This window comes from Rutilus rutilus (assembly GCF_951802725.1).
Source record: "Rutilus rutilus genome assembly, chromosome: 7".
Lineage (NCBI taxonomy): Eukaryota > Metazoa > Chordata > Actinopteri > Cypriniformes > Leuciscidae > Rutilus > Rutilus rutilus.
The window spans coordinates 11861710-11888599 of record NC_140221.1 but is presented as its reverse complement, the minus strand read 5'-3'; the positions used below and the strand labels follow the sequence as shown (position 1 = coordinate 11888599).

The 26890-nt window shown below is 36.4% G+C and overlaps 2 protein-coding genes across 3 annotated transcripts; one reads left to right on the top strand and one right to left on the bottom strand.

Moving 5' to 3' along the window:
* Window positions 1–2319: 2319 nt before the first annotated feature.
* On the top strand, window positions 2320–20335 carry rangrf (RAN guanine nucleotide release factor). 2 transcript variants are annotated; one of them, XM_084415207.1, is made up of 6 exons: window positions 2320–2400; window positions 2630–2708; window positions 4352–4468; window positions 8956–9118; window positions 19056–19150; window positions 19339–20335. In XM_084415207.1, the coding sequence occupies exons 2-6, from the start codon at window positions 2644–2646 to the stop codon at window positions 19448–19450; spliced, it is 552 nt and encodes a 183-aa protein (XP_084271333.1). In that variant the 5' UTR covers window positions 2320–2400; window positions 2630–2643; the 3' UTR covers window positions 19451–20335. The 2 variants fall into 2 exon arrangements, with proteins under 2 accessions (XP_084271333.1, XP_084271334.1); XM_084415208.1 differs by having other exon boundaries at window positions 2327–2407; window positions 19339–20218.
* Window positions 20336–21700: 1365 nt separating this feature from the next.
* Window positions 21701–26747, bottom strand: slc25a35 (solute carrier family 25 member 35). The gene is made up of 5 exons (XM_084415206.1): window positions 26227–26747; window positions 25624–25689; window positions 25188–25340; window positions 22199–22333; window positions 21701–22022 (listed from the first exon to the last, which is right to left on the bottom strand). Exons 1-5 carry the CDS (start codon window positions 26596–26598, stop codon window positions 21852–21854), a joined length of 897 nt encoding a protein of 298 aa, XP_084271332.1. The 5' UTR covers window positions 26599–26747; the 3' UTR covers window positions 21701–21851.
* Window positions 26748–26890: the final 143 nt, after the last annotated feature.

Here is a 26890-nt window from a genome sequence, read left to right as displayed (position 1 = left end):
TGTTGACCAAGCTAGCGCCAACGTAAACAGAGCTTCCAACTATCACGCATTAACCGTGAGACACGCAAACACTTTTCACACGCTCTCACCCCACACATCAATTTTCTCACGCACAGAAAAATCGCGAAGCAAAGAGGACACGGATACCGACAGACTAGACAGAGCAGGTTAGTTATGATATAAAAAAAATCTCAGCTCTCAGATTCTGTCAATTTTATCACGCAATTCAAACAATAAATACCGTTTTGGCGCTTGTAAATGTTACACGACAGATCCCTAGCGCACGTAAACCGAACATCTCTACTAGCTAATAATAGTAAAAAAAACACGAACACTGAAAGATACAGTAACGTTAGGCTACAACTTACCAAAATGTATTCCTCATACATAATATCGACCAATCAGTGTTTTTTATCAGCGTGAAGAGGTCAATAACACAGCTGGAGAACAATTATGTCAGATTTACCTCAGGAAAGCCATTTAATATAACTTACATAATATAGGTCACGTAGTTGGCAAGAAAAAAAGAGCAATAGAGATTGTGCTATGTGTACTATATTACAATACTGTATTTATGAACGTTATATACGTTTATCGAACAGCCTTCGATACATTTCTATGTTATAACTTCCCGAAAATCTACACAAACATATAAAACAAACTTCTAACGAAATACTAACAGCATCTTACTTACCAATCCAAAAGAAATGTTGCAAGTTCGGAGTCAAACCTCATTTTTTTCATGTCCATTAGTTGTCTCCAGCGATGGAAAGCAGTGCCAATGTTTACTCTGGTTCTGTTCCTTTTTTATCAGATTTTATTTGAATGTAGTAGTGGGGCTGTAGGCTACTTTCCACACGATTAACATCAGGTTCAAGTACACCCACAAGCCGTGCGAGTTATTCGTGTATTGCATGGCTGGTGGTTATGTTGCCCGCATACCGCCTCCCATGGCCGAAACTGGTATTACGACACCTGTCGGGCCGTGGCTAGTAATGCTAATGCTAATTTAGGTTGATATCTCTGCAGCACTATAACTTGACATTTTTTTAATGACATCATCGCCCTTATTTCTTCTCATTCTTTTGATGCGTGAAGCTCATTTTTTGGATATTTTTACCTCAATTTTTACATATGGCACCTCTTAATAGCAAAAAGGTGATATCTTTAGTCGTAAATTTAGTCAAGCCTGTCCGAACATTTGTCAGTAGGGTGTATAAACATAACACCCAATATGTTTCATTTGATCTAAATATAAAAATTATAATGCATTCTTGACATCATCAATACTAGTGCAAAAAATGCCCGTGCAAAATCAGTTTTTGTGTGTGTTTTTAGTAATTGTTGGTTTGGTGTGTGCTCATTGTTACAATTACACAGCAAAAGTTCAGTGACATTTTTATTTGTGCATGGTAGAAAGCACACAGTGAACTCCGAGAAAAAGTTATGCTTGAGCAAACAGTTTGTGAATAGGCAACTACAATGATGCCCGTGAAAGAGACTGTGAACGCATTGAATAGGATATGTTTAGTTGGTGAATAGCATATGCTACTATTACACAGTAGCGATAGCGTTAAGCGCACCAGAATGAAATATAATATTCAGAAGTAAACAGCATAGCTGACTTACAGATTCAGTTTACAACCACAAATGAATAAGCGCCTCGATTCAGGGAGCAGTGCAAAGTGCCTGTGCAAAATCAGTTTTTGTGTGTGTTTTATAAGCGTGTCGATTCAGGGAGCAGTGCAAAGTGCCCGTGCAAAATCAGTTTTTGTGTGTGTTTTTAGTAATTGTTGGTTTCTTGGTAAAGAAAACACATTTTTACTCAAATTAATCAAAATGGATTTATCACGTTTTGGAACCAAACTATAATATTCAGAAGTAAACAGTGTAGCTGACAGATTGTCAGAATGTTTATTTTTAAACCACAACCTTCTTGGGGCTTCTTTGACCGATGTTTATTTACCACAACCTTCTAAAAATGATATATTTAACGATATCTTTTGCATTTCTCATCCAAACAACGTCAAACTTGGCACTGCACTTACTCGTGCCCGTAGCGAGACACCTGTCGAGTTTGAAATCCTTCGGGCTAACGGTTCGAGAGATATGCGGTTAACAGACATACACACACACAGACAGACAGACAGACAGACACACAGACAGACAGACGTTTCTGTAATTTATAGAGAGATACATGTAGATATTATGTAATGGAGCTAGATGGTTGCTACTCCTTCACAAATGTATAATATTGCCAAATAAATTCATTCCAATTCAGACAGTGTTCCATCACTTCAAGTTGATAATTTGTTATACACCACTAGAGGGCAAGCTTGATCTCAATTCACATCACATCCGGTACCAGCTGAAGGAGGAGACGGGAAGTCATATTGGCTGGTCAGTTGTGAGTCTGTTGTATATATTTATGTGAAAGTATTAATAAGTTTATTAAGTTGACGTCATATGTCTATATACATATTGTGTTCAATTAAAATGTTGACGTTGTGTTGAGGGTTTTGAAGATGTTGTTTTATTGACAGCACATTGATAATCGTACAGTAGCCTAAGTTATAGTTTTCTTTGAAATGTTGTCGTATGTTGTACATAAATGGCTTTATCATTGCAGTGGCGAGCACAGCTATGGCTCGGACTCTGTTTGGCGGTGCTTTATCAGCTGTTATTCCCCTAAATGCCAAGGATATTAGGTAATTATATAAAACAGCATGTTTCAGGGACGTAGAAATCTAACTAACTGTTAGTAACTGTTAGTGTATTTCCAAAGTCAACGTACTCATGTCACAGAACAATTCGTCAATTCGATATTAAATTTTTTTTTTTTTCTCGATTGCTAACACACTGATTCAGTTGGCACAATTGCCAAACCATTCATTCATTTCTCAAAACAAAGAACCATTTCTCAAAACGTTTAACACATTTCACCTGTTTTCACACACATTTTAAGTAAGTAAAATGTATTTGTATAGCACATTTCACAGATAAAAATCACAAAGTGCTTCACAACAAAAGGAGGAATACACAACATTTATAAATACATTACAATACATTTTAAAAAAGGAATAACAAAAGCAAAAAATAAAACATAAATACACATAAGACATAAATATTCTGAATGATTTGTGCAAAGCTCTAACGTTACACAAAAATGCCCTAATTTTACACAGGTTTAACCATGTTCTCATTCATAAAACACATACTATAATTAACTCAAACATCACAATGTAAACTCACAAATAGCACACATTTATCCACGAGTAGCCTAAACATTATTAATCACCTGTGCTCCTATTTATATAATCCTAAGATTCTGATTAGTGTGCCATCAGTTTTGCTACTTAATTTTTAATCATGTATAAATATGTGCTTTTGCATCCTAACACTGGGGTGAGAGAAAGCTGAAAGAATCATCTGCAGGGTCTTTATACTAGTTACTCATACAGTAAAAGTACAGTACACAGTAACAGTACTTTATATGAGGGAACTTTCACTATTCTATATTCAGAAAAATTTAGCACATTTACACCCTCAAACTCGTGATTGTCAAATTTATTTGTAGCCAATTTGTTTGAAGTAGAGAAAGACCAAGAAACTGCTATAGTACTGTAATGAAATTTGACCGAAGGTGCAGAGGATGCTGAAAGTATTTATTTATTTATTTATTTATTTATTTACTGTACTCTAATTGACAGTATACTGTATTGTTGAATACCGAGTATATATTTACTTCTTTGCTATTTGAACTTTTCTTTTCTTGTGCTTTTCATCAACTGTAAGATCATTTTAAAGTAGTTTAATGAAAATTAACTTTTCCTAAAGCTCCTTTTATTTTACTGTATCTGCACTCTTTCATTTACGTTGTATTCTGTATAAGACATGTGAATCAATCTCACTAGTGTTGTTCACTGGGCAGGAAGATAGTCTGTGTATTTGTAAGGTTTTGTATGTCATCTGAGGCCAAAGTTTGATTTTGATGCAACAGTTTGAGGTTTGCACAAGTTGGTGTGTAGTTCTGAGATTGTGTTTATAGTTGTGAGAAAATGGTAAATTGTTTCATGAACTGTGTTTTAGCAATTGAGAAAAACTGTAATACGTCAGTTGCTTTGCAATAGCAAACAGCCCACAGATGAGTAGTGTTAAATTAACTATATTATTTGGTGAAAAAAACTGGTTGTTTGTGATCATTCATTTAAAAAAAAGTCTGATTATTAACACATTGCGGTTGCTGCCATCTTTTTACAACCACTCGTGGGTTTGCATGTTGTGACTTTAAGCTTGAGTTTACCTAATTTGTATAGTAAAAGCCCATCATTCTATTTCCTACTGTCTGCAGTGAACTGAGGCAGATCCCTGATAATCAAGAAGTGTTCGCTCACTCTCAGACAGATCAGAGTATCATCATTGAACTGCTGGAGTACCAAAGCCAAGTGCAGGATGCTGAAGCAGCCAGGTAACATGTACAGGCTTGGATATACAACACATAGGACCCCTTTCTTAGTAGACTATCTTGGTGCCACAATGTTTTCCACCACAGAAATCTTTTTTTGTTTTTTTTGCTGCAACACTGTCTCTACACTCTACACGCGTCTTCGAACACATTAAAGTAAACATTCCAAATTAATTTGTTGTCTGTTGTCGGTAGCTCAAGCGCGTAGATCGAGTGTGTCAGAAACAGAACGTAGTATCCATTCTAACTGACGGTGACTTGGTGGGTTCAATGTGCTTTTGATGTGCCGTTCGCGTCCATTGTGGACAGAGTGTGACCTGTCAGTTACACCAATGCTACTTGAGTACGGTGTATCATTTCCATAGCAACGACTATTTACTTTAGCGTTTCAGTCAGCTTTCTGGAACGCAGCTGCTCCACTTCCAGGGATAGCCAAACAGACTTTTAATCACTCTTAAAACTAGATCTGATCAAGTGGTATTCACCAGATGTCGTATAGGTCATACAAGCTTGACTCATGCTTTTTTGCTTAAAAGTGAAGACTCAACTCTATGCATGTTTTGTAAGATTCCCCTCTCTGTTAAACATATTTTATTGGACTGTCCTGGGTTTAATACAGGTAGAATGCTCTTTTATGAAGTGATTTCACTTAAGGACTTGATGCCTGAAAAGGTTTTGGATTTTTTTTATCATATGTTAATTTAAAGCTACAATATGTAAGATTTTTGTAATAAAATATCCAAATATCACTTGCACAGTGTGATATATTTCCTGTAGTTGTGTACAATATCCCAAAATTTCCCAAAGATTTTTAATTTCAGAGAAATTCCAATTTTATATGTATGTTTTTTAATTTGATAATAATGGCTCGTCCCTGTCGCCCTGTCCCACTTGTCGCCTGTCAATGACGTAATATCTGGTTTATCCCTGATTTCCGCTCGTACTGCCATAGTAACCATGGCGACAGACGTGGACAACTGCGTTACGGCACGCTCACGCTGTTGTTGTTTCATTCAAACATTTTGGACCATGGCAAGCAGACTTTGCGACAAAAGGAGAACTAAAACCAGGATCAGTATCAGTGTGGCATTTTCGAGATGCCGAGAGCTCCACGTCCGTGACAAACTTCAACTTGACAGGGATGCCGCTCCTGCATGCACTTTATTAGACAGGTGAGCAATGTACATAAAACAAATCAATGTTATATTATAGCTCAATATGATGAAATGTTAGAATATGATCAATATTTTATTCTAATGTTGATCTAGCTTACTGCTAGTCTCAGACAGATAAACTAACACATAGAAGTACATTATAACTTTCAACACACTCAAATGCAGTTTAGTGTAGACCAAGTGAAACAGCGCTGCGTTAGGCTACCTCACAAGTTTAATTCGATAAATAAACTGACCTGTGTGAGTAGGAATTTAGCACTTGTGGGTAGTTCATAATTAAATGTCCTCATTCCTTTATATCCACGGGACTCACGTGTGGCGCTGATATCTGTCTCTCATTAGCAATCGCGACCTGCTTCATTCCACAGTCATGTTAAAAACATCAATGTATTTACTCATCCATAAACGTTATTAGATCCTTCAGCATGACGGCAAGTTCCATAATTCCGCTTATGCGTCATCAACCTACGCCTTTGTTATTGTAAGAGGTTAGCAACCCCTAGCGGCGAAATTTTTTTTAACATATTGTAGCTTTAAAAGGTATTTTTGTAATATGACTTGTGTTTGTGTACTTGGTTTTATGATATTTATATGATATTTGTATTTTTGTACTTGAATTTTTGCCATGAAAATAGCCTTAGATGCTATTTATAAAACAATCTAATGTATCTAGCCAAGGATAGCAACTAGCATTGAGCATCTAGCATTCAGTCACAATGGCCTGGTTTCACAGGCAGGGCTTAGATTAAGCCAGGATTAGGCTGTAGTTGAAGGACATTTAAATAGCTTTTTTTTTAAACGTGCCTTAGAAAAAAAAACATTTCTGGTGTCCATTTTGAGACAAAACAATAGCCAACCATGACATATTTTAAAGATGCAGTGTGTAATTTTTAGCGGCATCTAGTGGTGAGATTTGCGAATTGCAAACAGCCAGTCACTCATGGCTTATCCTTCAAATTGCAAACTCGAATGAGAAGCTACAGTGGCCGACGTAGGATCGGAAGATGTCGTCGTCTGAGTCTGAGTCAGCAGAGAGTAGCAAGTCAAGCAATGAGGTTTCTTTATATTATTTTATATTAAATTATATTTACTTAATTATTCAGTAAAACCACATGTTATTGCAATTGTTATTTTTACTTGTTCATCATTGTGTTAGTCTTTTATTCACTGACTTTACTAGGGATGGGAATTGATACGATTTTATCAATATCAGTGCCACTGACGATTCTGCTTATCGATCCGATTCTTTAACGATTCTCTTATCGATTATTGATAGCACTGTGTGGAAAAATGTAGTCATATGCTTTTCAAAAAAACAAGTGGTTTTATTTATTTTAAAGTTTAAGCTTGAATAAGCAAACTGTACTTTTTATGTAATTCATGTAATAAATAAAACCTTATTTACGGTCTATTTACGGTCTGGTGTCAACACAGAAACCATTTCATCACTGGATAGTTTTTTTCGTTTAATTAAAGTGTTGTTTTATGTCAGCTGAATGTCCGGAACGCTTTTCAGAGAAGATAAGGCAACTTATTTAGCACAATTCACACCCAGCGGTAATTAAAAAAAAAAATAAAAAAAAATTTCTCCGAATGCTCCACATGAAACTTTGGTCTTCCGACCTTTTACCACCGTGTCGATTTATTTTGATTAATATGTGCGAGAGCAAGACAGCGCTTAGTTTGGAGACGGTGAAGTGTCTCTCTCTGCTCGTTCTTTCAGTTAAACATGCGCCCTGTCACAAGCGCAGCAGTTCATCTACATTACTCACCGATCAAATAAGACTTTGGCGGGACAAAAATTCGCTTTGGCGAGCGCTAAAACAAGTTCAATGCAGGAAAAACCCTGTTATTGCAAACGGCATAATTTGTCTCGTTTAGTAAAATAAAGCCAAGCTTTAGATCGCCTCTTCCTCTCCATGATTACCTCCTCTGCTCAAATCGAATCGAAATAGCTAACGTTACGATTACGATGTCCGAGGCGTCATTCAGACAGCATGTTTTTCTCCACGTTTGCAGAGTCAGGGACAACCTGAGTATTCTGCTGCGTCTTTTTCTGCTGCTTCTCATTCAAGTTAGTGACGAAACGCGCTCTGTAGCGCTGTTTGTTCGCTGTCGGCTACGGTAGAAACATGACGTCACGATATGTCGGCCTTCATAGAAGGGGGGTGGCCGCGGTTATGTAGATATAAATGACTCATTCTAAGGTAATAAAAACATAACGGTTCATTAAGTAAGGTCTTTATACACCACTGAAAACATAGTTATGGATCTTATACAGCTTTGTCTGGGACTTGGCTTGACCACAATGTGTTTTTTATATAAAATATGCTTTTGTTTGATGATTGGCTGCCGTTGTGATAATCTACCTAATTACCTAATTCAAGTTCCAATACCAAATTTCTAAAGTGTTTTTTTTTTTAACACTCATTAATATAATTTATATTCATGGCTTTTCTGCTCCTTGGGAAAACTAATGATATTTCATTCTTATGCCCACCAAGATTGCATTTATTTGATTAAAAAATACAGTAAAACAGGATTATTCAACGAACTGCTTTCTATTTTAATATATTTTAAAATGTTTGTTTGATAAAGCTCCATTACTCCAGTCTTCAGTGTCACAAGATCTTTCAGATCTCATTATATGCAGATTTTTATGCTCAAGTTATTAATAGCTAAAATGGTTGAAATGTGGAATGTGTGGATGTTTTTTTTTTTATCAGGATTTTATGATGAACAGAAAGATTCAAATAGAAATATGAAATGATAAATAGAAATGTGAATCGTTTGAAGTTATTTAAAATGGAAATGTCTATAAACTGTCTTTTAAAAGTTTTTATTGCACATTTACAATCCAATACGGAGCATTCCTATGTCATAAGGCACACCCCACTTACTTCTAAAAAAGCAAGATTTGAAATGAAATGGACTCATGAATTAAAGATCTGGACACCACTAAAATGGTAAATATTTTGACGTAGAGGAGCATAGGTTTTCCATCTTTCTACTTTGTTTTTGAATTATTCTCACAAAGGTGGTTTTACATTTCTTCCATTTACATGTGTGAATGTGATATTTTCCCCACCAACAACCTTTATTTATATAGTGCTTTTTACGATACAGATTGTTTCAAAGCAGCATTACAGTGATAACAGGAAAATAAATGCTACAAAGGGATTATTTCATATTTTTACACACAGGAGAACTTCTCCACAAAAAATCCGAAAAATCTCCACCTAATTCATTATTGAATTATTTCATAATGGAAATAGATATAGATAAAAATGATTTATCTGGTCTGTATTGTGACAGGTATCACTTTGAGGACGTGGCTGCCAGTAATAAAGCGGTAGAGAATGGCTCCTGGGAGGTCAGAGGGCTGGAGAAGCTCTCCCAATCAGAGCTGTCAATGCAGGAATGCAGCTCTGCCTGGCTGCTGTCTGGAGCTCAGCTGGTCTCTAAATTCAATGAGGAGGTACTTCTGTGATCCTTTTTACAATTCCTATTACTAACTTGCATTTCTAGTGGAAATGTTATTGTGTCCCAGACAACACTAAATGACCATAATTATCTTGCCAAAAACAAGTGCTGCATCCCGATTTGCCTATGCTATGCCCTAAAAATGTGTACTGTTTTCGTGAAGAAAAAGTACATACATTTGAGTGTGTAGCAGAAGAGCCAGTAATGTGGGAAGTAGGGGTGCTGAGGGTGACGCAGCATCCCTTGGTGTGGAGCCCCTGAAAAAGTGGGGGGATGTTTAAAAAGAAATGAATATCAAATGTTTTAACAAAAAAAAAGAAATAAAATTAATGTTATTAATTCGTCTATTCAGTAAAATTCATTTGAAACATTAAAGTAGCCTAAGATACAATGAAAACAAGCGACAATTGTCTCATGCCGTCACAGTGCGCAGTCGTGAGTGAAGGTCGAGTGTTTTACACAACAATAACAGTCCAAATGGCGCAAAAAAATTAATTTCTGACATTTTTTTGGAAGCCCAAACAAAATAAAAAAATATCAAGCCTCGAGCTGGCGGATTAATTATCGGAGGATGAAGCAGACTTGCCGAGGAGGCGGCCTACCAGCACCAGCCAGGCTGCGGAATAATAAGGCCTATGTATTTTTTAATTGGAGATATATTTCTTCTTGTGACTGATTGGTCTACAAGTTGATTTTTATGTGCTGTCGCCATGCAGCCTGCAGTTGTGTTTGGAGTTTGTGCTTTGACTACAGGCATACATATTACCTGTTTTTATGTGTTTCTTTAATTCATACCCTTGTGACAACACAGATGTTACCAATAACACCGCATATTTTACAAGAAAAGATATTTGTCAATGATAATCTAGACCTGTAGCACTTATTTTGATTTTTAATATTAGATCTTTCCTTTTCTTGGAACAAAAAGAATGTTTAATGTTAAATTAATATAATTCTTAATGAAAAAAATATCTTTGGATTTTCCCCTTACTTTAAAAACAAATGCTTATAGTGGTGGTTCATTATTATAAATGAAAACACATCAATAATAAAATAGAACAATGGAAAATTTAAACACATCATACTTTTATTAACAAAATGACGGATGATACTCGCGTTGTTACAAATAAATAAAAGCTCTTTGGATTGTCCCCTTACTTTAAAACAAATGCTTAGTTAAAACTATAAAACAAAGACAAATTCACTTCTATTAAAAGGGTCCTATTATGCTTCAACTTTTGTTAGTGTGTAATGTTGCTGTTTGAGCATAAAAAAGATCTGCAAGGTTACAAAGCTCAAAGTGCTCCACTGCAAAGAGAGATATTTTAGTTAATAGAATGCACTTTCTAAGAACTACAACGAATTACTAATTTGGACTTCAACACGTTTTTTTCCGGCCTTTGTGAAGTCATAATGTTACTTATTTAAATAAAATCCACCCAACATCGTATCTAAAATGTATAAGAAAATTACCACAAAAAAAACATACCACTCTGAAACATCTTGTGAAATCCGTGCTTGCAAAGTCTGTGCAGGAAATCCGTTCTGCACGATCCTCTTGTTTAACATTCTTAAGCCTTGAAATGGTTTGGAATTAAAACCATCCTTAATATTTACCCCTGAGGGTGACATTTCCGGAACACGCGGTGTCAATCACAACACACTTGGCCAGCTAACCAATCAAGGGCTTCATCGAAACCAGAACTAATGATGCGTTCAAGACAAGTCACCTTTATTTATATAGTGCTTTTTACAATACAGATTGTATCAAAGCAGCTTCACCGTGACAACATGAAAATAATAAAAACAGTTTTTTTCTAGAAGAAAATTGTGTCATCGTCCACCTTAAGTAAGGCAGATCAATAATATTGTTGAATATTAAATGTCCCAACTAAGCAAGCCAAAAGCCAGTCAACAGTGGCAAGGAACCAAAACTCCATCAGGTGACAGAATGAAGAAAAAAACCTTGGGAGAAACCCGGCTCAGTCAGGGGCCAGTTCTCTTCTGGCCAACGAGCGAACAGTGTATGATTATGATTCAGGCAGCATTACAGGTCAGAAGTCAGATTGGATCAGAACATTCAGAATATTATCCAGTTCCATCTGGTTGGAGTCATCACGCCGGTATGGAGATGAGTTTGTTGAGGATCAGTGCCGATGGCTGTCGTGTCGATGAGGCCTTCAAAGGGCTGATGAGGCTGGCACTTCAGGGATGCGTTGTGGATGGGTCCAGGCGCAGGTCCACCATCTGATCTGGATACGGCTGACTTCAGTAAACCTCGGAATAAACAGAAAGACTAACATTAGCGTAGATGCCATTCTTCTTATGATGTAACGAGTACATCAGGTGTTATAGAACAGGGGTTTTCAAACTTTTTGTGTGTGTGGACCACTATTTGTAATCAAGAATTTTCGCAGACCACCTCATAATACACATAATAAAATATGTCTACACAGAGTCCTACCTGAATTAATCTGCACCTCTAAATAGGCTTACTAGCTCTAAAACTATCATTGGTCATCACATCAGTACAACAGGCTTGTTAAAAGAAAGTGTACTGCACACAACGGCTGCCACATATTTAATTTATTTATTTACTCAAGCGCCCGAGGGCATAATCAGGTTCATTTGAACAGGCTTATTCCCATAGCAATGGAGTATGAAATCTATACAGTAATAAGAACACTGGAATATAGTCAACATTTCAAAACCTTTGGCGATTTTAGCAGATTATTAATCTTCAGAGTTTTACAAGTCCTCAAAAAGTACCTAGGCTTTAGTTTGTCCACTTAACAGCACATCCGCAAAACATTTCAGAAACACGAGATCAAGAAACTAAATGGAAATTAAAATAATAACAGGCCTTATTCATTCCATTTATAAACATTTCGTTTCATATAAACTGCCTATGCCTAACTGTGCGTTCACACCGGACGCGAATAGCGCGTCAAATTCAAAAAGGGATCATATGTCAAATTCGCGCCTGCCGGCGTCTAGTGATATGCTTGACCACTTTGTATCAATTCGCGCGTAAAAACAAAAGTTTGAAGCGAAATTTCGTCCGGTGTGAACGCACCATTAAAGGCTATGCGTGTGATGTAATAATGAGAACATATTTGCCTCTGCCCTTTTCTCTTCAGAGAACCTGTTGCTATCCACGAACCAATGTTGTGGTTCTAACGGCACTGAACTTGAATGTCACGGCCGAACACCACTAGGCTATTTTAGTAATCACACAATAACTTGACAATTTAATTAAAATTGCTGTTTTGATTCAGGATGGATGGCGTGCTCAATTCCTTTTGAGTTTGATTTGGGTGCTCTTCGGTCCAAGGTAGAACATCTAAGGTGCAGTGTGGAGAAAAAATCTCTGGTAGCCGAGGCACTCCTTAGTTAAAATGTCTTTATTAAAGAAATGACATGTCCTAAACGGACAACTTTAAAATGCCCACGCGTAGCGGCATGGGGCCTTCTTCAATGCCCTGAAGAAGGCCCCATGCCGCTACGCGTGGGCATTTTAAAGTTGTCCGTTTAGGACATGTCATGTCCTAATGTTTGGGAATGGCTGTTATAGAAAGTGTCCCCGGTTCTGGCTGACCTAATTTACGCAGCCTAATAATCATTTAACTGATTTGAATAATAGAAATGTATAATGTTCTATATGAATGCCAGGTTCAGAGAGGTGCTGTAATAATGTAAAATATGTGAAAAATAATGTGTTTTTTTTGAACAATCAAGCATGAAACCATATTCTAGTACACCCCAAAAAACTAAATTAAAGGGGTCATATAATGGTACATGCACTTTTACAAGTTGATTGTACTGAAATGTGTGTTGACAGTGCCTGTACACAACCATCATCAAATTATATTCCATCCAGTGTTTTTTTTTTATCTCCTTATATGTTTTCCCCTCTCTCAAATCAAGCCGTTCGATTTTGTGACGTCACAAAATCGACGCCCCTCCCACGATTGTTGATTGACAGCAGTGTTTCAACACAGACCCACCCTCGCTCGTGAGCGAGCTGTCTGTCATCATAGTCTGTGCAACAGCAATGCTTTCATGTTTGCGCAAATCATTTCACCAGACTGCTTTATAAACGAGAACATTGAAAAAGGTATTAGCTCCTGTCTGAGTATGTTGTTTATGTGCCTAATGACTGTCATAGTCTCACAGACTGGTTATTTTTTAAACAGATCAGTAAAATGTTAGTTCTTCAGCCCTGACAGTTGTACCTAACACTGCATAGATAACGTTACGCATCACTGACAAGCCTACATTTACTGGAAAAAAGTTTTTCATGACCATTAGCTGTAACATCAATCTGTCAATGAACTAACATATACATCAGTAAACACATAACTGTTAGCGTTCATATCTCACTACTCTACCCTGCCAGTACACACAAAGATAGATCAAAATGACATTACGTTAACCAACCATTCAGAAACGTCCTGTTTTCCAACTTCAACTGCTGTTTTCCTGTTACCCATTCTTCAAAATATAACGTTACCCTCAACTGTTGTCAAGGCAACACTCCACGTGTGTTGTGGCAAAACACCCCACAGAACTGAGGGGCGGGGTGAGCAAAGCTCATTATCATTTAAAGACACATGCACTTAAATGGCGTGCTGAAAACAGAGCTGTTTTTGACCAGGTAAAATGAGTGTTTTCTTACAATACTAATGATAATTTTTAATTAAAGTATATTACAAACTTTTAATTTAGACCCTAAAGAATCATATTAGCTTGTACAAAAATGGCATTATATGACCCCTTTAAGACTTTGTGAAAGGGCGTGAAAGGGCATAATAGGGCCCCTTTAAACAAAGAAATGCAACTTTTATATATTAACAAAGGTTCTCTTGCGCTTTTGCCTCTGCCATCATCCAGTCATCGCACATCACTCTCGTCACATGAATCCTGTGGCTATGCGCTGCTTCTCTTGCTCTGCGCCATGCCCCAAACCCCTTTATCTAAACCTCTCTACCGTTAGCCGTTTGAGTGCATGGATCTGCACTTCGGATTCTAACCGGAAAAAGTAGACCAGGTCTACCAGATGCATAGTAGATCCTGGTATCTTTGGAATACTCATTTCAACATACTACGATTTGGGACACACTAATTCTAATTTTGAATACTAACAGGTTGGGGTGTAACGATACCAGAACGATACACGTATTCGTATTGAAACGGTCGGTACGAGGCTTTCAGTTCGGTTTTCGGTACGCATTTTCAAACGGTTCGTTGGACCATTTTTCCTGCCGACCAAAATTTTGTTATTTCAAATGTAGGCGCGTTGCGCGTGGCAAGCACGCTCATAATGTAAGAGACGCCGGCGCGACCACAACATTGCCCAACATCAAATGGCAAACGTATTGCAAGCGGAACGAAACTGCTCGTTATTGTGTGGTTGAAGTATGGAAAGCCACTAGGGCCAAATACACGTGAATTTCAACGCGTATTTCACGCGTATTTGACGCATTAAATACGCGTGAAATACGTGTTGTTTACGCGTGACAAATTAGCGCGTTAAATACGCGTATTCGACGCGTATTTCACGCGTGAAATACACGTTAAAAATCAGTTTGAACGGGTCAGTATCATTGGCTGCTGAAGACTTGGGTCTAACCATTTCTGTGAGCTTAGGGGGGTGTACCGTTCATAGACTACTACCACCATTTAACATGCTATAGATCAGCTTATTCAGCCTATTTATTTTGTCCTTTTTTTGTATGAACTATAGAAATAATATATTTAAATTGCAGTTTTATGAAAATTTAGATACAAATAAAAGTGCCTTGTTTTTCTCCACTCGCGCCTTTTTGTACATAAACACATTAGTGGACATTCTAGCTTTAACATCAAAGCTTAGCATTTGTGTGGGGAAATCAGTTACAGTGGAGGTTAGCAATCAATGCAGGTATAAGATACAGACCATTGTAATCAATATCTGTCTTTGGAAAACAACGTGAGCTTGTGTTGTTCTTACATTTACAGCTATCACAAGCAGGTGGCGCTAATTGAAACCTTTTTGTTCAGAGATTGGGCACTCATCAGACAAACAGTAATTAAGTACACAGGTGATATTAACCATTTAAATTAATTTAAAGACTTAAATATGGTATTTAAGACTTTATATATAAAGTTTTTAAGACTTTCAGGATTAGAATGAGAGCTTGTGCTCAGGTCAGGACAGGTATAAGAACTTGATTTCGCTTTCCTGACTGCAGAAGAATTCTTCTGCTACCACAATTAAATATTTTCCTATTTCTTTTTTTCCATTTTCATTGTTTTCTTGTGTAGCTCAAATAAAATATCTAGAATGCAATTTTATGCAATTTTTTTAACAAGATAAGATTGCCCCCTTTTGCACATTAGTAGCATTCTAGCTGTAACACCATTCACCACACCTCAAGTTTTCTAACATTAAAAGCTAACATTTGGTTGGGGAAAAGTGTACAGATGTGGTTCTTGATCAATGCAATTGTAATGGACTTTTTTATTTTTATTTAATTAAATGTATCGCTATGGCGAGCAGGGTGCCACCAAGATGCTTTACAGGGCCCAAATTACAGAAACGTCCTATCTTAAAGGGATAGTTCACCCAAAATAAAAAAACGAGCAATTTAAGACTTTGAAATCCAGCAGTAAAGTGAATTGCAGTAGTCTAAACATGAGGTGATAAAAGCATGAACAGCCATCGCTAGAGTTTTATGATTAAGGAAAGGTTTGACTTTAGACAGCAGACAAAGTTGATAAAAACTTGAACTTCAACTTGAATTTTTAAAATAAAAAGTACAATGTAAAAACATGTATGTACACAATAAGTGCATTGTATCAAATTATTTCATTATTTCAATGTTAGTACATAGTAGTTAAGGACACTTAATATAAAAGTTATTTTATTTAGTTTATTTATTTATTTTCAGTATATACTTGTGTGCGGTCATGTATGCAGCCATATATCAAGGAGGGCCTCACACTGCAGGGGTACATTCACAGTTTCATTACATGGACATTTATCTACTTTGTCCATCAAAGAAGGCTTTAATAAAATAGCTAAGAAAGATACATTGACAGGTGACACTGCAATGACTGAATTTAACCTTTTACAATTTTTTTTACATCAGCAGGTTTCACTTGAAATGCTCCTAATGCAGGCCTGGGCAAACATGGTCCTGGAGGGCCAGTGCCCTCTGCCCTACAGAGTTCAGCTTAATTATTATTATTATTATTTTTCTTTTTTTTCAAAATGTAATACATTTTCAGTGACATCAATTCTGATTTAAAATAGTAATGTATATGTTAGTAATGTATATGTTAACAAACTGACCGACCCGCTGTACATTTTATCATGCAGATGATTTGTATGAATGTAAGCTTGGATGTCAACTGGCCTGGCTCAGTCAGAGTATGTGTTCTGTCAGTGCTTGAGGAACGCAAAGTAAGTGGAGGACTGAAAAAATGAGTTAGCTTTAATAGCACAGTCTCATCTCAGTAAACTGCTGGTTAGGTTTGAAATCTCACAGTGTCCGGTAAGAGACTTGGTGAAAAGATGTTGGAAATTTGAGAGTAACCTGTTTATTTGTCACCACAACAACTCAGTTAACAAGGATTGAATAGTTCTCCTTAGTTGTGGATGCATTTAGTGTGTGGTTTTCTATAGAAACAGAAAATGCAGAGCAAATATAATAACATTAAATATTACAGATATTCAAGATCAGCTTTAAGATCAAAGTTGACAGAGAAAGTTCATGAGCTGCTTCATGGCATCAACAAAGCCTGATTGCTTTGGTTTGGTTATGTCAGCTAAAAACTAATCCTTTAACCCTGAGTTTGTTCAGCTACCTTCATGGTATAGGTCCTTGAGCAGTGTGCAGTACAATTAGTCTTCTCCTAGCCTTTTAATACTTCCAGTAAGCCAATCAAGTCTGTCACATTGCTAAACAAGCATATAAACGGTCACAAAAGCAGCCGTAAAATTAATTCTAGCTGTTATGAAGTGTACAATAGGCTTCGCAAGTAATAGTAACAATCCAGATTACTTGCAGATATAAACTGTGTGGTTCTAAAAAAAAAAAAAAAAAAAAAACATAATCAGCTACTTAGTATTTTTACGTTTATATGTTTACTTAAATGTTATAAAAGTGCTTTAACAAATTGCCTCATAATTTTTACAGATAAATTGCTTTAATACCAATTATTAGGGTGGCCTACTTTAGTACAGTAGAATATTCTGCAGTCAGGAAAGCCAAATCAAGTTCTTACACCTGTCCTGACCTGAGCACAAGCTCTCATTCTAATCCTGAAAGTCTTAAATACTTTATATATAAAGTCTTAAATACCATATTTAAATAATTTAAGTCTTTAAATTCATTTAAATTGTTAATATCACCTGTGTACTTAATTACTGTTTGTCTGATGAGTGCCCAATCTCTGAACAAAAAGGTTTCAATTAGCGCCACCTGCTTGTGATAGCTGTACTAAGCACAACAAAAGCTCACGTTGTTTTCCAAAGACAGATATTGATTACAATGGTCTGTATCTTATACCTGCATTGATTGCTAACCTCCACTGTAACTGATTTCCCCACACAAATGCTAATGCTTTGATGTTAAAGCTAGAATGTCCACTAATGTGTTTATGTACAAAAAGGCATGAGTGGAGAAAAACAAGGCAATTAAATTTTTTATCAAAATTTTCATAAAACTGCAATTTAAATATATTATTTCTATAGGTTATACAAAAAAAGGACAAAATAAATAGGCTGAATTAGCTGATAGCATGTTAAATGGTGGTAGTCTAGTCTAGTCTATGAACAGTACACCCCCCTAAGCTTACAGAAATGGTTAGACCCAAGTCTTCAGCAGCCAATGATACTGACGCGTTCAAACTGATTTTTAACGCGTATTTAACGCGCTAATTTGTCACGCGTAAACAACACGTATTTAACGCGTATTTAACGCGTGAAATGCACGTTAAATACGCGTCAAATACGCGTTAAAATTCACGCGTTTTTGGCCCTAAAGGCTTTCTATATTGAAGGACCGTTTATCAGTTTGGACCAGTGCAGCGCGAGCCGATCGTGATCATGCGACACTGTTACTACACAGCACTAATAAGAGATCCAGTAAAGAAAACATTTGAATTCGCCACATAAGTAATTACATCGCTGCGAGATCTAGTGAGAAACATTCAAATGTCTCCGTTATTAACGGATCAAATAGCGCTGACGTGGAAACCAGGAAGAAACATTGTGCCATGAATGAACTATCCAGTGTCCACAGATCTGCAACATTCACCATGGATTTACTAGTAACACTAACTGCAACCATGGAAGTTTGGCAGGAATAGTAGGCTATAATGCCTTCAAGTAACATTACATCGGTTTTATTTTGACATTATAAATACAATTGCTGCCCTCAAATGTTAATCTGAACTAAAATAAACCTTTGTTTATAACTACTACAATATTACATTTAATTTTTTCCAAGGAGCTGTTTTGTTGAATATGTTCATAAGAAGACTCAATTATAGCTCCAGAATTGCTCAAAGAAAAAAAAAAAAATAAATCATACTTTATGATGTTAGTTTTAATAATAAAAAAAAATAAATCAAGGAAATTGCTCTGGCATTTCTTTCTTTTTGCTGTATCAAAAAAGTACAGAACCGAACCGTGACACAAGTGTATCGTATCCAACCGAACCGTGAATTTTGTGAACCGTTACACCCCTACTAATAGGACAGATCATAGTATGCGAATTGGGACGCAGCTTAGGGTTCTGAGAAACCTTAGTTAGATTTGGACATGACTTAGAATTGCAAAACCTTAGTTAAGCAACTGTATGACTGCTAATGCTACACTGACTGTAATTTCTTTTATGTTAAGATTTGTGCCTTTTATCAGCTTGAATTAAATTTTTTCACAGGCCAAGAACACTGTGAACATTCACCTGTGCTTGTTCCGCTTGCCACAGTACACTACTGACATCTTAGTGACATTCAACGATCCTGTTTGCATCAAGTGAGTTAGTTAAACACATACAGGTTAAAGTCACTCCTCTTAAATTTCCCCATACACTGGAGGATTACCTACATGTCTTAAATTAAAAATGAGTAGTAATAATTTATTCACATGGTGTTCATAGATGAAATATAGTCAGGATCTTAATACAAATATTGTGAGGTTTGATTCAAAATCTTCTGTCTCAGTCCCCTCAGCAGCAGTGCGGTTGGAAATGTGGCAGCTACACCATGGGCACTACAGGACTTCCAGGGTGTTCTGCAGTCTTTCTGTCTACTTGACCCTGGAGTGTTCGGGTAGATTCTTCATACATATGTTTAATCACAAGAAAGTCTAAATTCCATTACAAAAGACTTTTTTCCAGAAGATTTTAAACTTATGCATTTACAATGACTGAATGAGTTAAAACTTATGAAATATTTTCCTTGTAGTGCAAGGTTTAGCATTTGTCTAATTTATAGATAAGGCTGTGCAAATAAATTGACAATCTTGAATTATTAAAAAGTAAAAATAAATGCAATTCTTAATAAGAAATACAGTGTGTTTCTGAATCCTTCTCAAGTTGAGAACCAGCATTTATTACTCAATGTTTATGCTGATTCATTCAGCAGCATTTCTTTGAGTTTTCTTAATATTATCAAAGGTTTGCAGTCATCATTGTCTTTTGTATGCTGATTCAAACATCTCTATAACTTGACCACAAAACTAATGTTTAACAACTTTACTGGAACTGTGTTGAAACTCAGGTTTTTCCTTAACTCTGAAATTTAAGACACTTCCACATATTCATCAACTTAACTCGGGTTTTTCCTTAACTTTGAAATGTTAAGACACTTCCACACATTCATCAACTTTCTTATCATTCTGAAAGAGTGAAAACACTCTTTTTACACAATGATCCTTTTTTTTTCTTCTTTTGACCAAAAATGTCAGACCATGTGACATTTATTTTAAAGAAAAATAGCACAATCGAAACCTTTTACAAAAAAGTTAGGTTTTGAATTATAAGTGTAAGTGTAAGTGTAACATCTTCATATATCCGTTTAAAATGACCATGGGTCCAGTTGATTAACCATAAAAAAAAATTCCATAATTTCCATGCTGATATCACTTTTCATGGTTTGATTAATACAATGACATTCAGACATTTTTAAGTGCGAATTAAATGTGAAAACATGTTTTGTGTATTATCAGTGGTGTATTTCGTACTTCAAAGACAAGGACATGTTGCAGTGTTATTCTCATGTATATAGAAAATAGAATAGTCATTCTTTTAAAAATAATTTATTTTCAAATTATATACTGTCATATGTTACAGACCAATTATGTACCTATATATTTAAAGGCTCTTCAGTAATTTAATGCAGATAATTAGTTACATTAGTTTCTCTAAAGCATCATACACAAGTTCATACACTTTCAGTATAGCACAATTAAGGCAAATGGTGACCATTATTCTGTGTCCCATTGCATAGTGTCTTATTGTCCTAATATTCTAGGACACTTGAAGGCATCAGCAAACAAGACAAAAAGACTGTTTCTGATGTTATGTTTTAACCATTCAGCTTGAGTGCTACCTCATTCTAACTACTCAAAAATAAGTCTTTGTCCTTCAAGTCATGATTAATGATTAGCAGCAAGATTATTACAGCTGTCAAGTCAGTCACAAAATGAAAAAAACTATTTGTGTTCCAGTCATTCTACCACAATCTCTGTGAGAGAACTAAACATTTACAGTTCTTCATGTGATTTATACTTCGATAAAACAAAACTGATTCTGATCCAGTGGATCATATTTAACTTTTAGGAAAGTGTAAAAATATATACAATATTTTTAAAAAGAACTAATAATTTAGTCAACACCCTTGGAACATGTGTCACCCAATCAGAATGAGGATTCAGGAAATGAATTAGCATAATAAAAATGCACACAAAACTTACAGTAACTTTGATTCAACCAGTGAGTGTAGAAATATTATGTTTTCATTAAATCTTTTGCAAAACTTTGCTGGAGTGTGATATATAAAATGATGATCAAATAAATGTTCCATCCTTCTAACAGTAAAAAAAAAAACTTGCTGCCTTAAATGAAGTCAAGTCAACTTAAATTACATTAAACTGACTTAAAAAGATTAGTTGACTCTTGTATAACTTTTAAAAAAAGTTGCACATTGCGTAACTTATTTTGATGAGTTAAAGCAATCTAAAACCATGTTGTCATAACTTATTCATCATAATTGTTTATAGTTTACATACAGTACACCCTAAAGGAGTTTTATGGTTAATTCCAGTCCTGGCTTCTTGGTGAATGCAGCCTTCCAGCTGTGCTATTCCACCATATAGTAATGGCTCAAGTTTAGCACATCACTGCGCAGCTCCCATCGTGCATCATTTTTGTTGCATAGCAACATTCTGTTATATCAGAAAGTACTTCTAGTTGAAGGTTGCCAGTTGAAGATTAATCCTTAATAAAATAATGTTTTAATAAAAAAAATTCTTAATATTTTAATATGTAGTAACTGCTTTATAAAAGCAATAAGGCACTTGAGGCCACGCTGTATTGCGAGTATAGTCACTCTGCTGTGCGTTGTGTGACTATATTCAAAATATAGCAAGGCCCTTTCATACCTTAGTGCTTGATTGCTTCTTTAATCAGGGAAACATCAGTTGATATTTTGCTGATGCTGGCAATAGCAAAATGCTAGCTGTAGCTATGGTACAAAGTGCGCAGCTCATTCCAGAAAAGCAGAGAAATGATGGTATGAGGTCCGAGGCGGAAGTAGGAGGCTCCGAGACCTTTATACAAACCAGTCATTCCTTCCTTCTTCAGTGTCATAGAGAAACAGTCCATGAAACCTCTGTACAATACACCCTGCATGAGAAAAGTACAGAGAGTGAGATAAAGGCCTTTACCAGTTTTAGCACTTTGTAGGTGAAACTGGATATATGCAAGTGTGTAAATGAAACCAAGGACACAATTTGATAATAATTACAGTAAAAGTTTGTGAACAAATGTATGTATGTTCTTGACAGTTGGCAAGAGATCACCTTGCCAAGATGATCCACAGGCTGGTTGTAGAGTCGAGTGCTGATTACATCAAAAGGAGTCATAGCTAATACAACTACTACACTGCTGATCATACCAGCACTCAGAGCTATTAACCAGCTGCCCTCAGAGAACACCTACAAATACAGAAAGAAAAAGAAACTGATTACTAACAAAATAGAGAGTGCTTTCATATTGGGAGTGTTTTCTTCAACAGTTAATAGTTTTAATAGGAATAGTTTACTCAAAAATGACAGTTGTCATTAACTACGGATATTGCTTGCCCCCCACACTTGCCTTCCATGTAAGTAAACATCACAAACTCTTCTGTGAACTGGTGGTGTTAACAGAACTGAACTTGTAGCGTCATTTCGTATATCTTGGGAAGTTTGTAGATTTGTAACACCATTGGAATTGTTTTGCCAATTCTGAGGTCACCCTCAGAAACCTCAACAATACATGTATGTATGCCTATTACAGCGAAATATATCAGCTTCTCATGACTTTTGAGTAGAATTACATTACCATTTAATCATTTGTTGGCCTTTGGCACAAAAATTAATATTTATTTTATTTTATTTGTATTTAGATCGTGTTATTGTGCTGCATTAAGCAAAATATTTAGCCATTTCCTAGTTGTTAAACTATAGGCTGGGATTGGCAGTTTCATTTTTCATTTCCTACGCTTTATAAATGACTCCAAACTGAAACACAAAACAACCTTTTGTTCACCAATCTGGACAACATGACTAGTAGTAACATTAAGTAACTGTCAAATAACTTCCACAATGAGCTTAAACTATATAGTTGTAGTAACTGCTATGGATATCCATGGCAAAGCCTAAAGCCCTAAATACAAGGTGTTTGCTTTAAACATGTCTTTCAGGAACACAACTGTCTTTCCTTTGTTGACATATTTCCTTTTGAAACAAGAAGGTATGGCAGGACAAGTTAGTCATACAATTTTGGCTATGTTTATGCCAAGGGTGGCATAAACATACAATGTTGATGTAAAGTGAATATGCCAACGGTGTGCATCCTCATTGTAGAGAGCATTTTATTGAACAAAAATATGTATATGACCATGTCAAACAAGACATCAATAGTCTTGGTCCAGTTTCCATGAAAATACACTATAAATGTGTATTTCTAAGAGTTGGGGGGGGGGGTTTTGTCAACTTTTATGAGTGCACTAGCATATTGCTGACATCAAAGCAAACACACAGTAATGACTACAAACATTTTTGATTTAATGGGGTCCTTAAAGACTAAATGGAAATCTCTATTAAGAGAATGTTGAGAAATGTTAAAAATGTATTTAATTAATTAAGAGTTGACTGCCCAGAAAAAAAAGCATATTTACTATGAAGGGGGTGGATTGGAATCCACTCCTGCTTCAATGTATATGTAATGTTATAATCAATGTATTAATCAATATTTTTCCTTCTAAATATCAAATGAGTTGAATGACTTCTCTGGAGATTTTACTTTGTTATAAATGTTATTACTGAAATGTTCTTTTCATGTATTCTTTAATGTCAGTATTTGATATCTGAATGCAGTAACAGTGCTTGCTTATTTAGCTCGGCTTCCAGAAATGAAATAAGGATTGCTAATGTGACGTCATCATGACGTATTCCCTGTGGTGAACGCAAAGCATTTTGGGAATCCGCGGCACAAACATAAGGTGCCAAACTTCATTGCATGGAGGGAAGAACGCAGTGTTCAAGATGCCTGCATTTTGTAGGATTATATTCTGTTTTTCACGCTAATTTTTCATTATTTTCATGCCAGAACACTTGCCTGCTATGCCAGCCTGGCCAAACATACCCATAATTCTTTACGTTCTGAAGAGGTTGCCGCCCATTTGGTCACATGTCTTAGCGATCTCTATAGGGACATGTTTTGTATTTGAGAAAGGTCTTCAACATGTTAAAACACATAGGGGTCATTGAAGCCAATAGTTTAAGGGACCTTTTCTCAGTTAAAGCCTTACTTTCCAGTTAGACTAAAATGTAGCTCTTCTTGAGAAAGAACGCATTATCTTGATGTTTTGAGACGAGACTCCTGTTTATAGTTAGAGCCTGGCCAAATCCAACCTTGGAAAAGCTGTGTGTCGGTGTGTGTGTGTTAGTCTTCTTGCTTACAGGTTAAGGAACCACTGGCATTGTTGGAGATTGACTGAGTTGTTGTTCGAGACATGCTGGCACCCAGCAACCCAAATCTGCGACCTGGAAGGTCACGACGTGCCTAACTTCAGGGTCCCGAGTGTCAGCTGCATAATCTATGGAGATATGCTTCTGTCTATCTGTATGTGTGGAAAATTACTATGTTTATACATTTCTTAGCCAATCAGAATCCTTTCAACCTGTAAGCAATGACGTAGCTTAGACCTTGGAAATAGTATAACTGCTGTGATCTTTGTAACTGTAAGCGGGGCGGCCTACAAACTCCTGTGTGTCTTGAAGCTGACTTCTGCTGATGAAACTGCAAACTATCTTCAGTAAAACTTTTAAATTTTTTATAATTCTTCTTTCAAACATCTGGTCCTTGGGTCCTAAACTGTTAACCCCTAACGACTAAAACATTGGCTCCTGTCCACCCCTACAAAGAAACATTATGATTGAGTTGGACCGCTAAGGCTACTTTACACAGTCAGTATTTGGGGAACTGACAACCATATTTATTAAAAGGGCCCAGTTGCATAAACAGCCATTATGTCAAGACTGTCTGAAGAACTAGTATGACCAACAAGAAGTTAGTTAGGGGAAATCAGTCTTACGGTATCAAATTAGACTGATCTATGTTTTTATGTAACTTACTTTTGATGACTAACTTGCAAGACTAGTCTTGGCGGTTTATGCAACCGGATCCTGGTATTACACTTTACAGTTTAAAGGAGACACTTCAATACTGTTTGTAAAAACAGAGGTCTAGCCCCTCTTCTATTCTCACTGTGAATAACTCCCAGTTGAAGTGAAATATGCTTACCTGTAGGTCAGTGATAAGCTCTTTAGAGGCAGAGAAAGTAGAGAGCTGAGCAGCTGACCCCACACTGACCCTTGGGACTGCTGCGCTTGCTCCCCTCCACAAACCCAGAATTCCGTATTGTTTGTGGATGGCCAATAATGCATGCATCATTCCCTGACAGAAAGAATAGCAAAGATATACAATAAAAGATATGACGAACAGGAAATGTTTGTGTTTTTAAAGATTCAAGTTGGTTCCTATTACCATTGATGCAAACAAAACTGCCTTTGAGTATTAGTACATAACCACAAATGCAATGGGATTTAACATTACAAAAAATCTCTACAACCCTAGGATCGGTCGACTTGAAGATCAAAGTTCTCACATGACATTAACATTTAAATAAAAAAAAAAAGATGTTATCGTAGATGTTACTGTGAGGTCACCATTAACTTACCCTGTGCTTATACTGGTGTCCAACTGCAATAGAGGAAGTGGATTGACTTTGCAGATGTGTCTTTACCTGAAAGAAATACAAATAGAGAGTAGGTAACCTGCTGGTAAATTAAAGACACTTGGTGCTTTTTGTCCATTTTGCAGCACCATCTACTTTCAGTGTTTGTAAACCAAAAGCATGGAAAACACTGATTCCTCATTACATTTATAAATTATTTATTTATAACGTATTGATAATATAAATGTATTATCATTGTTGCGTTATAATAATCATATTTTAATACTTAATTTATGTAATAATATATTGCAAATATTTAGTTAATTCATTAACCCTAATAGGCTGTTTCTCATCTAATCAGAATACAGACTCGAAACTATCCGTTTCGTTCGCTCCACTGATGCTGTCTGTCTCTTTGCGCTAAGGTATGTAACGTTAGTTGTCTAGTTTTAACTCTTTCAGTAGGCTAACGTTACTGCTGCGCGCACCCAGTGATTCCACATTATGTTCATGATATTCAGAGTAACCACAGAATATGTCGTCACTAAACACGTGCTTAATCCGTCGTTTACTAGACAGAAACGCAGATCGCAGATCGTTACTCACCAGGTAAATAGGACTGCCCATTACAGCGCCCACCACACCAGCGATAGCCCCGGACACTGTGCTCTTTGCAGCGCTGACCCTTCCGTCCGTGTGAATGTAGCCCAAGGACTCAATGATGGCGAAGGACCCCAGCCGGACCCCATTCATAAAAAACTGATAAACCAACCCGGGGACCAAACCTTTCTGAAGACCAGCCAGTCCGTCTATTTTGCCTATCGTGTAAAAGGCGTGAAATACATTCCTATAATACACCTGATAGGTTCCTCGGGTTTTTAGCTCTCCTTGCAATTGCATTCGAGTTTTGACAACCTCCAGCGGGTTTGTAAAAAAACAAGCGCCACACGCAGCGACGCCGCCGAGAACGAAATCCATGTTTCAACCGCGTAATTCCCGGAAACCGGTGATGGACAGGCTGTTTAGTTTGACTTTCAACAAGAAACAGGCCTACTTTTTTTTTTTTTTTTTTTTTTTTTTTGCAGCCGTCTGAATAGAAGAACATATAATAATAAAGTAGCCTACTTGTTAGGATAACTGATAAATAATTTTACAGTGCCATTTTTAAGAAGCAGAAGAAGTATCTTCTATAACCCTCCTCCTAGTCATGCGATGCGCGTGGACATTTTGCTGAGTATGAAAGTCAGATTGCATTCGCCAGGGTTCGTCT